At 44.3% G+C, this 14,275-nt stretch overlaps 1 protein-coding gene across 9 annotated transcripts in view; it reads right to left on the bottom strand.

The window, feature by feature from the left end:
- HDAC4 (histone deacetylase 4) overlaps positions 1-14,275 on the bottom strand; it is a 231,084-nt gene that overhangs the window by 99,676 nt on the left and 117,133 nt on the right. For all 9 annotated transcript variants that reach the window (XM_065637251.1, XM_065637248.1, XM_065637254.1 and 6 more), the window contains exon 4: positions 11,008-11,252. In XM_065637251.1, the coding sequence (XP_065493323.1) occupies positions 11,008-11,252 (245 nt within the window). The remainder of the gene's footprint in view (positions 1-11,007; positions 11,253-14,275) is intronic.

Genomic DNA, 14,275 nt, shown 5'->3' with positions numbered 1-14,275 from the left:
TGGGGGGTTTACAATTTAATTTTCTTATTTTAAAATGGCTTTTTCTGCTTTGTGAAAAAAGACCCATAAGCACCAAGAGAACCCACCAGCAACTATCAGGAGAAGCAGGAAACCTGGTAACATGCAAAACAGCTGTCCCGTGCACAAAATAAACTGAAACTTCAGAAAAATATGAGTTTCTGCTTCAGCTGAAGCAACTAAGGCAAATCTTAACAGGTAGGGAGCATTCAGACCCATGTGTGGTCAACTGCAATGTGGTCTTACCCCTTCCCGTGCCACGCACTGAACGACTTTGGCCAAGGTAAAACCCTTGAGTATCTCTGTAGGAAAACGAACAAACCAACCAACCACCCACCACCAAAAACCTACTGACGTCTAAAAGCAAAATGTTTCAGTGCCGCATTCGAGTGGGACGCAATCTCCCACTTTCGGAAAATGCCCGAGTTAGGAATTCATAAGCATCTCTTGAACGGCAATTCACGGCGTACCAAGAGACGCTTAGGCGGCTCTGATAAGGATTATTAATTATCGAGCAAGACCGTGTTCACGTACCACATAATACATTAGGTCTCCCTTGCTGGGAAATGAATCAACTCTGACTCCGCAATGCCCGTGTGTTAACTACGAGTAGCTGAAGTGGTGTATTTTTTCCCCCCAAATGTAATGAAATTTAAATATTTGAGAAATACAAAGGGTTGTGTCAAGGGAAATCCCTTGCATTCCGACTAATTCAACTATCAATTTGAGGTGCATGCCGTGTGACAGCCAAGCACACTGTATTAGGGAGTGCAGCTAGGAACGTCTGAATTAGGTGCTCTTGCCAAAATAAATATTTGGAAATATTTGTAACTATGGGGATTCTTGCATATGTTTAATGTCACTGCTTCCACTCTTTACGAAAACTGCACAAATGTTCAACTGTACCTGTAGTTAAGTGTTGCTGGTGCTCCTTTAGCATATATTAATATTAATACATGCAATAAGGAGAATGTAGAGCACTTCCAGGTATTTATCAACTGTCGGCTAGCCACCAGGACTCAGTGGTGCAGTGGATTTTGCCATCACATTCCTCAATTGTCTTCAGCTCTCGAGCAGGTCAATGTAGAACAGAGACTGACACCCTATCAGTGAGCACACTGTCAACTTCCACTGCACAAACAGACCTCTTTTTAGGCAAAGTGGAGCTAAACCGGTTTCCTTTAGTTGCTATAATACACCAGTAGAAAGGCAGCGCTCCGAAATCCACCAGCAGGCTCAGCCCAGCAGCCGGTGCGCTCCCGGGAAGCACGTGGTGCTGACGGCAAAGATCCCGTTGACCGGAGAGAAGGAGGACGTACCTCATGGACACGCGTTGCATTAAGACTTCCATAACCCCTCCTCAATTTGCTAAATGAGTAGCGAGAACGCGGGCCCTTCCCTGCAGACACTGCCTTAATTCTTCCTCTGAAGCCAGGTACCACTCTCTGCCCACGCTTCTCTGCTGCCTCCTTCCCCTACAACCATCACTTTAAAGGTGCTTCTGCCATTTACTTCACACGCTGCAGTAAAACTGATTAAAATCTGAAAAGCAGGAGAAGTTTTGAAGCTTTGACTGTGGCTCCTAGGTTTTTATCATACATATTTTGAATACCTTACTGCAATTAGTGGAAGGCAGCGTAAGACTATCTGTACCCAGACAGCTCACCCTTAGTCATGCAGATAATCACGCATGCAAGTCTGGGTGAACAATATCTGACATGCTTATTTCCGATAAACATTTCCTGGGATCCAAGGCAGCTTAATGTCGTGTCCAGCTCCTAACTTGCATCTCAATCTATGCCCGAGATCATCTACAGAAGGTGCTCCAGCATGGTGGGACATCGGCCTGAGCACTTGTGCTGCTCTTCGTGTTTGCAGGCGATTCCTACTTCCAGCACAAGGCAGCAGGGATAAGAAACAGATTAAAAGGTACGAACTTCAAAAGCGACAATGTAATGCTACACAATACTAAAAAAAACAAAACAAAAACCAACCCAAAGCAGATGATCTCGGCACTCCCTGAACAAGGGAACAATGGTTAAAGGCTGAGTTAAGGCATGATACAATAAATACTTTCAGAAGTTTTGTGTAATTCTCCTCTCATCTCGCAGGCAGCAAGGCCGGGGTTTTGGTGCAAATAGTGTTTTCAAGGCAAACATCTGCCACTGTCTTTGGCAAAATTCTACAGTTTTAGTGGGTTAAATCAGGTATTTACAAGGATCTGGAGCTCAGATTATGTGAAAATAAAGGAAAATCAGAAGCGATGATCACAAAAGAACTCGCCAAAACATGTACGCATCAAATCACCCCTGGAAAAATCATTAGCTAGGGGTGGAAGCAAAGCACAGACGTCAACAGACTTCTGGGATAACTGTTGTATTCGGTTATTTTAGAGCAATCTCAAAGCTGGCCATTCCTTTGGCCGGACTCTGTGTTTCATATTCTCCCCATCCTGTTTACTGAAGTCTCGGGCTGTGGCTCTAGTTTCAGGACTCGCTCTCTTGGCTCCATCGCGGCGTGTTTCAGATATCTCCTGGAGCACCGGAGGCTAGTCTGAATTAATCAGTTATACCGGGATATGAGAGCCAGAAGCTCCCGTGCCAACACCTCTTTGCTACGCAGGGAAATGATCCTTCCCAGCCGACAGCTTCCTGGGCAAGAGACTGACCTTGGTTAGACATGTCCTGCTGAGAACGTCTGGTGTTCAAGTTTATGAGGCTCAAATGTCTCCAGGAAAGGGAACGATGGTTATGTTCCCTGATCGCCAGCTCTAGGTGAAAAGATCCCAACATTATTAGTTTGGCAGCTTATATATGGATATATAATTTTGTATCGCAGTTTCCTTCCCATCCCATTACTGCTCATCTCTCCCAAAAGGCTGAAAGTTTGCACAGCAGCTTCGGCCCTCTAAGCCCTGAATATCTACAAAGGTATAGGGCTGGGATGCATTTGTATGTGCCTTTTCCTCCCTGGCTGCCACTCCAGTCTAGTTTTGACCCTTTCTCCAGAAGCAGAGTATCTGAGGGCCTTTATAGAACACAGTGAGCTCCATCTGTAGTATCCAGCATCTCCAGTTCCTTCTGCCATTTTCCCCTCTAAAGCTGGAGAAAACTCCTTTGCATTCGCTTCTGCTGTGTTTTACATGGTTATTATTGAAGGGGAGGACAAATCCATTTACCTTGCACCAGGAGCAGGGAACATCCATCCGACCACGGATGGCAACAGGGGATCTCTGTGCATCGAAGAACCATATAAACTGTCAAGTAACATAAACCTCAGATGCTTAACGCTAAATTACACATTATCATGTCATAAGTGATCAGACTTCAGTCCTTGGCAGATAATTATGTCCTGAGTGAACTGTTTCAGGGAGCAGAGTAGCTGGAACGGGAACGTTACGCTAAAATCAACGCCAGGAGCAGGGATGTAGGACAAAGTGATCCTGTAAATGGGAGCAGCAAGAGGAGCCACCACTGGGCTTGGGTCATTTCAAAGGAGGAAATACGAATAAAGAAAAGGAGGAGTGTGGCTGTGTCCACTGACCCACCATTCCCCATCACCTGTTTGAAGGAAGAGCAACCGAACCAGAAAGCGGCAGCAAAGGGAGATCTCACTGGAGCGTTCCTGTCGGGCTTCTCCAACAACCGAGGGAAAAACGGTGGGGAAAAAGCAGTGAGGACAGAGCACCTGCATCCACAGCATGACTGCCGACACAGGAATAATCCAAAGAGTTGTTTTGTATTGTTTGTATATGAGTGAAGTTATTCACAACACTATTTACGTTTTAAATGCAACTTCATTCTTCCATTCAACAGCTAAAGTTTCTTAAGAGACCACAGGCAGCAACAGGAATTACAAGTTTATGAATGTTAATCTATCAGTGATGGTCTATATTAATGGGTGAATATTCCTGACGTAACAGCAGAATTCACCTGGGTATTTCTTTACTCCTGTCCTGATTCTCTACATGTTTTCTTTGACTAGTTCCATTCTATTTTGTCTAGTTCAAAAATAAGATAAAGTTGGAGTTGAAAAGTTAGAGGTGTGAAATGCAAAACATTCCTTCTTCTGCTATTTATTTTCAAATTCCAAATTGAATAGAACCCATACAGCTTCTAGCTTTAAAATATATATATATATATATCTCTCACTGTGCCCCACACACATTTTACTGGGAGACAAACTCATGCTATAAAAGATGGCAGAATGCAAATTTAGCCATTTCAAAAGCTGTTTGGACTCTACAGAAAAAGCGAGCATGTGCTTCCACTAAAAAAGATCCTGTACCTGTCAACCAGCGAACTCTGTCATTTACATCAGACATTCAGCCTTCAGAATATCCAAAGGTCAGCCAAATTTAAGTCCAACTTCAGGAGATTAAAGTAACAAGAAAATGAACTGGGTAAGCATCTCTTCCTTGGCTTCGCCAAAGCAACGTGGAGCAGTCAAGCTCGGGGGCAACAGGCATTTCATCTCCCACCGCTGATGGGTCAGAAAATCTCCATATGCTGCTGGAAAGCTGGGAACCCCAATGCAAAGAAACTGAGTAATGGTATAAGGAGGACAAGGCTGACTGTCACCAGCAGACTCTAGGGACACCGGTACAGGCACTTACAGATGAAAACCACCACATCCACTAACCACAGTGAGATCCGTGACTTCACTTTTGACTGAGGTTTTTCCATCTCAAACGCTGGTTTATGCATCTCAAAGCTGGAAAAATCTGGAGTTCTCATTCTGCTCCTTCCATACAACAAACGGTGGTCCATCTCGCAAGCAGCCGACAGGAAACATGCTTCTTTCATCAGTTTTAACGTAAGGACCAGTGCAGACAACCTTCCTGGCTGAACAATCCAATTTCAGTCCAGAAACCACCAACGCTAGGTGGTAAGATGCCCAAACTAACCCGGTCTGCTGCATGACTTGTTCAACCGAGAGATGAGGCTTACAGGTGTCCAAGCTGCTATAGGAATTTGTTGACATACCCACCCCTCTATGTGTAGATTTGTCTTCATCCTTCTTGGAAAAGATCTTGACTTTGAGCATAAGGAAAGTCACCCCCCACCCTTCAAAGAGAGCAAATGCTCTGATCTTGCAAAAGCTTTCCCCAGGGTTATTTCCATCAGAAGTTAAGTTTTGCAGGATCCAGGTCTAAGTCTTGAGAGTCTGCTCTGTGTACCAGAAAAACGAAGCAAGGTCACCGAAAAAGAACAGGAAGCCGTCTAGAAACAGCAAGAGAGCACAGTACAATGCATTCAAGTAGTAAAAAGGCACAAAATGTGCCGTCTGGTTTTTTTACCACCGGCTGTACCCAGCTGCAGTTTTCTAAGATGAATAATCCTATCATGTCAGCATACAGACAGAGGAGGACGCCTGGTATCTCCGGGCTTTTTGTCTTGAAAATGATGCCGGCTGTCAGGAATGGAGGCGCAAATCTGAGCGGAGGGTGTCCCTCGGTCCCCACAGGGGTGTAAAATGGAAGTTTGTCCTCCCGAAGTCCAACGTGAGGAGCACGACAGGGGGAAGGGGATGGTTTGCAGAAACCAAGGTGTCACCTCCAGTGTCCCCAGCCCAGGGGCATGGGGAAGGTGTCAGCCAGCATGGCTGCGAGGGAGAAGCAGATGACACCAACCCCATCGGCAGATTTGAAACAAGCACATTTTCTCCTGTTATGTAGGAATTGACACTACCAAAAAGAGGCTCTAGGCATTATCAGGGGCTATACTGAAGGACAATATCATTTGTGCCCAGTGAGCTATCCTGAAGGCAAAGCTGCCGCTCCAAGAGCAGGTGGCTCCAAATGAAAGCAAAGAGCAGTTTCCTATTACAGCATCGACATGACATACCTTAAATGTAGATATCTTTAGGAAAAAAATTACTTTGTCTTTACAGCATTGCAAAGTCTCTCCAGAAGATTCCCTGAAAGATTTCTATCCTCCAAAACTAAAATAAGGAATGGCCAGAGTCTAACCCCATGTCTCCAAAGAAGTGGCTAACACCCTGGATGCGTGACCACCTCTCAATCAGGGCTCAGAAACTACACTGATAACTAAAATGTCATTTGAAACCACCAAAAACTAACGAAACCATCTCCTCAGGCTTTATCTGAACATTACTATATACATATATGTAGCCAATATCTGAAAACATTCCACATATTTTTATTTATTGGCATAAAGCCATTAAGCAGCATTGCATACTGTCAGCATAGGAAATCACTGTGTGGATAAAACCAAAAATATCCAGAATCACCCCTCAGTGAACATGGTTACAAAGCTCCCTTCGCTGTTGCTGCTCATGTGCAAGCCCATGAGTTCTCCGACCACCTTGGATACGTCGCATGTACAGCCTGGCACTCCCTCTGCTACTGATGCACACAAATATTCTTTTCTCAGACTACTGGAAAATCAGGAATAAATAGCATTGCATGACAGAACTAACACCTTTGCGTGTCTCCAGGTTAGGATTTCGGGTTCACAGGGAGATGTGAGACTCAGCTGCTCTCCCATGGCCATCACGACTGCCCTGGTGACTGCTGTAACGTGCTAACGCTGACATGCGTCAGCATCCTGAATAAGTTTCTGGCATTAGCTATAAAACAGCAAGAGCTGGGAAGAGTCCTCCCCCGAGCTCGGGCAGCGCGGGGACGGAAGAGATTAAACTGCATTACCCACCAGGTCCTGCCAAAGCACGGATCCTGCCTCTCCTCAATCATCTCGCTCCGGCCTTTGACCAGAAGGCAAATGGAAAAGCTTTTGGTAACTTCCAGCTGATCTTGGCTGGGAATGAGTGACTCACAAAGGAAAAAATTCGCTGCTGATTCCTCCGCAATCAAAGGTCAAGCAAAGGGACCTGTGGAGAGGTTTTCTACCATCTCACCAGCAACGGCCTGGGCGCCAGGCTCCTTATTCCATCCTTGTTTTTGTTTAGGAGGGCAGATTTGAAGGCTATAAATATTGTCGCGCATCTGGCGAGGCACGTCTGAGTGGAAAATCCATCTCGCTGAAGGTAAGAGGCTACAGGAGAAAGGAGCCACCATCTCTGCCTCCAACCAGCTCCGCTCCCTTTCCCGTGCCGCTTTCGGATGTCAAGCCTCGGCAATCTGCAAAGCTGCGCTGTAGTTGTGAAAGACAGTTTTCTCTATTTCCATATGGTGTGAAGTCTTCATAAGGTTTGGCTTATTTTCCCTAAACATGTCAGGGTTTTCTCATTACTCCCCGCGTGCGACGATACCGCTCCCTCCATGCGCTGAGCTCCGAGTGCACTATACTTCCACAAATATTATTTCGCTCGTAGTCTGGTTCTCCAAATTGCACGATCTTCTGGAATTTGCCATCCTTATGTGGAGGCCATTTCTTCCAAAATACAATATCTATGAAAGCAAGGACTGTTCGGGGCGGAGGGGACACGTAAGTGAAGGAATTGCATGTGCAGGCAGAAGCACCGTGACCATCCCGTCGTCTTCTCTTGCACTAGATCAGATGATTAAAACTGGGCTGCTGCAATAAAACCAAGTTCTGGAAAATGCCCAAACTTCAGATTTCAACAGGAAAGAGCTATCTACTTGAATAGAAAAACAAGAAAGACACACCAGCATTTTTCAAATTTCATTTACTTAAGAAGAAGTTTCTTATAGAAGTGCTTTGTTTGGGGAGCGGGAGGGAGAGATATTCCCCCCTCTTAATTCACATTGAGTCAGAACAGTTCCTCTGTTCACACTGACACCACAGTAATAAAAGAAACAAACACAAAATCTGATTCCTCTTGTACCAGCTAACGATTTAACATTTAAAATGAGTAAGCTCTTTAAAATCTTCAAAATGCTGTCTGTTTTAACTTAGCAATGCTGCTATACGTACGCCTGCCCCAAATACAGAAGAGCCGCTTAAGAAATGCCTCAAAAATATTTTTAACTTTTATCAGCAGATGCTCAACCACTGAATTCCTGTCGACAAAACTATTCAACATCCATAAGCATAAGAATGCAAAGGTACTTAAACTTGAACGTCTTGACAAAAGAGGGATCCAATGCAATGTTTGCTCTGCGTATGTAACTATATGAAGATGTTGGTCTGCTATATCCAAAATACGCTTACAATCCAGGAATTATAAGCAAAAGGCATAAGACTGGGTAAAGCGCAGAAATTGCTGCTCTGGTACACAAACAAATAAATGCTTTGCACGTGTTGATTAAAATGGTGGATGCTAGGCTGTAATGAAAAAAGCCAAGTTGATTTATTCTAGGTAGTACTAGATACACAAGACACAGAAAGATGCAGAAATTCTTCCTGCTTGGCAGCAATAGCCTACAAAGCAATTGGAGTATTTAATATTATGATTAACGAATGCCCTGATCACCTTCAAGGCAACCAGTGCCAGGGAGAAAGTCAAAGAACTGCCATGTTGTTAGACATCAGAGTAAGTTTAGAGCTTTGATGTTTGCAGTTTTAATTTTTAGTTTGTTTCACTACATTCTGAGGCCATGCTGATGCAGAAAATTCTAACCAAACTGCAGGAGCTCCAAATTTTTGGAAAGGAACTAAGTTTGCAAGACATACCAATCACCTTGCAATAGCTGCTGGAAGTTTGCTTTCTGAATTTAAAACCCAATGTCAGGGAAGACACTGAAGATGCCCAGGAACCAAACCTGGCATGGCAGTAAGGTGCACTGCAAGCTCACTCTAGCCGTCACATATAATCTCAATCAACAAAAACCTAGGTAGGTTTAAGTTCCCAAGCCTTTTCTCACCCTAAGTGAGCCTGAGGAAGAAACTTGAGAATAAAAGCTTGTAAAAGTGATGGAATCGTGACACCTTCGTTACAATACTGTAAATTCAGGCAATGAAACACTTTCAGCTGAAGAATCTACTACGTGGCTCAGCCTAAACGATTTCTGCAGCGGGTGTGCACGCACGCACATGTGCACGTGGGACGTGTACTATGCACCCCGAGCAGCTGGTCTTTAAAAAAAAAACGCCTGAATTCCTCCAAGAAATGCTCTGCATCTTCATTTAGGGACTACTTCTATTCCAAATTTCACAGTTCCAACCCTAATGCTCCACTTACAAAGGATGAAACTTCTTTTATTTGCTTTAATATCCCCCCTGCTTTTTCCATGAGCCATAAAGGAGCTGAATGGCTCAAAGTCCACATACAAGGTTATAAATTTTAGTTCTCTGGACCAAACAATAGCTTCCCTGCACCTACAGTCACCGCACTTAACGCAGCTGCCAGTTTCTGAAAGTTGGTTTAATATAAGAGCCACCTAAATGTGGGCTGACTTATGACCACAAACTTAAGTAGTATGTTTCCCCCCAAAAAAGTGCATCATAATGACATGTTAGCGTATGGGTTTGGGTTTATTTTGTGAGGTATCACGGGGTTTATTTCAATAATGTGCTGTTTTACTTCTAAAGCAAATCTGGGCACGATGACACACTTACTACTATGGGAGATCATCTTGCAGTTCATCCTTTTTCATACAGGATTATATAATTCCTATTTTAAGTTTTTCACCTAGCCAAGCTTATACATTAGAGGAAGAACTTCATTACCTAATGGTCTAGACATACTGTGCATGCTACTAACAGGCTTCTCAAAATTAGATCTCAACTTCCTTCTAATGCAGACTTTGACCAGAATCAGTCACAGCTTTAATGTAAATGAGAGCAAATATGTTCCTATCATCAGAGCTTTGGGCTTGCCCACTAATCTAAACAACCTTTCCTTATTTTTATCAGACAAATACCTAAAGGCACACACAATTACAAGGAAATAAGCTAAATGTTTGTCACATATTTCCCATCCCTTCCTCTTCAATGTACTACATGAACCACAGACGCTGTAACTGTTCTTGCGCTATTCAAGCACAAATGTGTACATATAGAAACATGTTTATAAATACATAACTACGTATATACACACATATATGCACTTATTATGCTTACATATGAGTGTATGTATAAATGTATTTGCACACATACACCTCCCCACACCTTTGTCCTGAAGAGAGCACATGAGAGGACCCACTAAGGACGCAGACGCTGTCAGTCTAAAAACAGCAACTGTTCTTACAAACCCAGGTTCGTATCTCTGTTTGAAAAGTCTGTAAATAATACACCATTAACTTTTAATCCCATCTTCCCCACTCTGACATGTATTTTGTATTAAAATGAAAGTTATATAAGGTTGAATTGAGGTTGCTTTTTAATATTACATTAATACTATTTACCATGTGCAGCGCTAATCCCCCTTTGAAAAGAGAGCGTATTAGCAATTCTGAAAGCTTATGTTACCATAGCAATAGTCTATCACTGTGAAATATTTATATAATGTCTAACGTTTTCACTATGCAACAGCCATCTTCTAAACTATACTTCCCACTTATACTGTGCGTTACGTTTCCTCTCCCTCCCGTGCAACAGAGCGGCACGAAGCGCCCGGTCGGTGCTCAACTTACACCGTGTGACTCTGAAAAAATCTCACCACGTGCAGACCTACCTGCACCTGCTGCATCTGCGTTCCCTATTCATGCAGAGACAACGAGGTCCAAAGGTTTGGTTGGCATCTTATGCCGCCAACATACGTCCAAGCGAGCAGTTTAAATGCCACCTGACTCACAAATATGCGATATTAGTAAAAGGTAGCCTAAAAGCCCTCCTGTTGTGTTAAATTCTACTGAAATCAGGCTAGGTAAGTTTTCCAAATCCAGATGTAGGTCTTACAAGGCACCAGTTGGCAGTGGGGCACGGGACTTCTCAATGGACACAGATGAGTGGATGAGGATTAACGTGACACCGGCTTACCCAGCTTCCTCTCCTCCACGTTATTCCCCTTTTAATTTTGGTGCTCGCGCCCCTTTACAAAAGATTACTCTCTAAACAGGGGTTACCACGTCCAGCACCGCATCTCCACCCCCAAAATAAATTACTTGGCGCATCTGCTCCTGGCGAGGGGACGCTTTGGCGCGCCACCCAACACGTCACTTACTTTGATGTGCTCGTGCAGCTGAGCCTCGTGCTGCCGGGAAAGCTGCTCGTGCTGCCGCTGGAACTCGGCGATGAGGATCTGCCTCTGGATCTGCTGCTTCTGCTTCAGCGCCAGGAGCTCCTGCTGCAGCTGCTGCTCCCGCAGCGTTGGCTCCGTCACGGGCATGGGAAACTGGTGGTCCAAGCGCAGGTCCATCGGGACCGAAGTCGGCGCAACTTGCAAGGGCAGTGCTGTGGTCACATCAACTGCAAGATGAAAACACAACAGTAGAGATTAACGTGTACCTCGTTCACAACAGGGATCTAGTTTTTATACAGTGTCCACCAGCAAAGACATGATGATCCATGGATTGAATCGGGAACAGCACCATTAAACTCGCAACATTTATTAACTGTAAAATGCACTACAGGAATTCAGAGTTCAAGCGGTTTTCCTCCAACTATCACCTTCTACAAATACATGTGTTTTCTAAAAGCAAAGACTTCGACACATTGCGCATGACCCTTCTTGATACCCATTCCACATCTGGGTATCCAAAACATAAATCTCCATTTCTCTCTTCTAGTATCACTTGAAATGAGAAGGATAAAGACTAATCTAAGACTTCACAGAAAGGAACAATCTTGAATTACAATGGATCAGCTGATGGACTCCTATGGACAGGAACATGAGGCTCCCACTTTAAAAAGCCTATGCAGAAAAACACTGTGTGCTGTATACTTTATAAGGAGCTTAGCCACGAGCAAACGGGTAGCAAAGTATCTACGAAAAATTGTTAAGTGCTTTGATAATAGACTAGAATTACGCGCTGCAACCACCAGAAAGGCGCAAAGGCGTCTCGCAGGTGTCGCGGGGACGCTGCAGAGTGGGCAGCAATAGGGAGCAGGCGCCCAAACGGTGACCATGCCAAGACTTGCCTCTGTCATTCGGACTCCACGTGGGACAAACCTGAAGCACAGCCAAGACTAAGGTAGAGAACAGTAATGTGTACCAAGAGGACCCGTAACTCAGCTTCACTGCAAGAGATGTAAGCTAAGAGGAGAAAAAAAGGAAAGCTATCACCTTGATTATCTGCGTAGTAAAGATCAATTCTTTGCTTACGCAGAAAGCGTCTCCCTGAAGACAACGGGTTTGTCACAATACAGGGCAGCAAGAGATATCTACAAAAAACATCTTTGCAATAACTGAACTCGGCTTGTTTCTGCTAAAAAAAGCATACTGCCACCCCACGAATGACTAAAAATTTCTAAATTCCACCTGAATGACAGTTCTGCGTTTCACATGTACTCTGTATGTTTGCCACGTTGAATGCCTCACTCTCCAAGGCAATCAGTCAATAATTCTTCTGATACCTTTCAATGAACATCATCTGTAAAATAAGAGGCCAACCCTTCAAAAACACAGCTTCAACGAAGTTGGAAAAGAAAGTTGTTGTTGTTGGGTTTTTTTTCCCTTGGTTGGGGTTTTTATTTTAAGTAGTGTTTTTCTTTTTCAACGTTTAAAATGAGTTTGTGCAAGGTTGGGAGGGATTGGCAGCAGCATCACCGAGGCTGGATCAGTCACACATCTGAAAGGACACTTGTCCCAAGTTAAAGGGTGACCTGGGTTTGCTGGGGAGTCCACGGGGCTACGAGATCTGAGGGGGGTAGAGATGCCCTCCAACTACAAAACCATCAGTACAAGCCACCACGAGGCCAGTCCCAGCAGGACAGACATCCTTCCAAAGGAAAAGCAAAGGCAGTTTTACTACACAAAAGCTAATTTCTCACCATCTGCAAATGAACTAGCTGCTGAAGCAAACTCCAATTCAAAAGGAAACAGCATGGAAAACATTTAGGAACTGCAAAAGGCTTAAGGAAAAGTTTTACTAAGACAGCCCGCTAGCTTTCACCACCTGTCACATTGCCCGTGGAAACACTACTTGAAGAGGAACTTTCATCTTACGCAAAATTCAACTCGTATTTCACTTCAACCGTGATCATTAAACCATAGGTCTGATTTCAGCCACCTCCTCAAGGAGGTGGCTTCTGCGAGACAGAAGCACAGCTGTGCTCTTCCAAGCAGCCTGTCCTCAGAGGTCACCTGAAATCAACTGTAAATTGCTAGAAATAAATGAGGACCCTGTGCTGAACGTGGCGCACAGCCCTGGTCACGCAAACCCCAGCCACAGCGATCCGTGGCAAAAAGCCACGCGTAACGTTACAAACTCCATCAGGACATTAGTATCATCAGTCCCAGAGAAAGAGTTTTAATAGGGTTTTCCCCAAATGCTATCCATTTATTTATTTTTGCCAGTAACTGATGCATAAGAAGTTGATGCTGGTAAGATCTGAAGCTTAATGAAACACAGAGGCGCAGCAAAAAGAAATAAAAATAAAAAAGAGGAGTAATTTAGAAAGATCTGGGTGTTTTCTAAGGTGGCCCCATCTAAACCAAAATGCATTGCCAAGGGCAAGGTCACAATGCAGGGACAGGGACCATGGGAAAGGCAACTCCATCCTAGACAGCAGCTCCTTGGGAACGGGGCTGTTGAGTAAAGTTGTGGGGTTTTCAAACCACAGCCAGGCCAATGCTGCTGAAGCTGAAGGGAGAAAACAAACAAACAACCCAAGAATCACATACCATGAGATGAATGTAGAAATTTTGCCCGGTCTGCACGAGATCAATTTCAGAGAGAACATCATCACTTCTTCAAAAGCAGAGAAATATGGTTTAGCAGAGAACTATAGCTTAGTGTAGGAAGTAGAAAGCGCAGTAAAACAAACAAACAAAAATATATATATACACACACACCATTGCTTTTATTTGAAAATAAGGATGAAAAAAGAGAGCTTGTGCCGGGGAGGATGGAAACATTTTCTGCAAAAGGTCACATTACTGGAAGTATTGCTCTTTTTCAACCCACAAGCTCTTCCCTCTGTTTCCCTATTGTTTTCCTTCCTGTGGCCTTTTCCCCATTCCCCTCTCTCCCCCACAGGACCAGAGCTGGGATTCCTTGCTCTATAGGCTCTCACCTATAGATAACCATTCAAACTCACCTCCGTGTCTTCCCAAACCCTCCTTGGGAACGGCCGATGCTCTCCTGCGTGGCTGGTCCCGTGGTCACCCCTTCCCATTCCTGCCCACAGAGCAACCCTATGGCAACTGCTCGCACAGAAATAAAACCCTTCGTCTGTTTTCCCTGCAAGTGAGTAGGAGCTGACAGCTCGGAGCCAGCCCTGTGGAGGATATCTCGTTTCGCGGACTATCGCTTCAGAAACTTCTCATC

The sequence above is a fragment of the Caloenas nicobarica genome, chromosome 6 (genome assembly GCF_036013445.1).
Source record: "Caloenas nicobarica isolate bCalNic1 chromosome 6, bCalNic1.hap1, whole genome shotgun sequence".
Lineage (NCBI taxonomy): Eukaryota > Metazoa > Chordata > Aves > Columbiformes > Columbidae > Caloenas > Caloenas nicobarica.
This window is presented reverse-complemented; position numbering and strand designations above follow the sequence as displayed.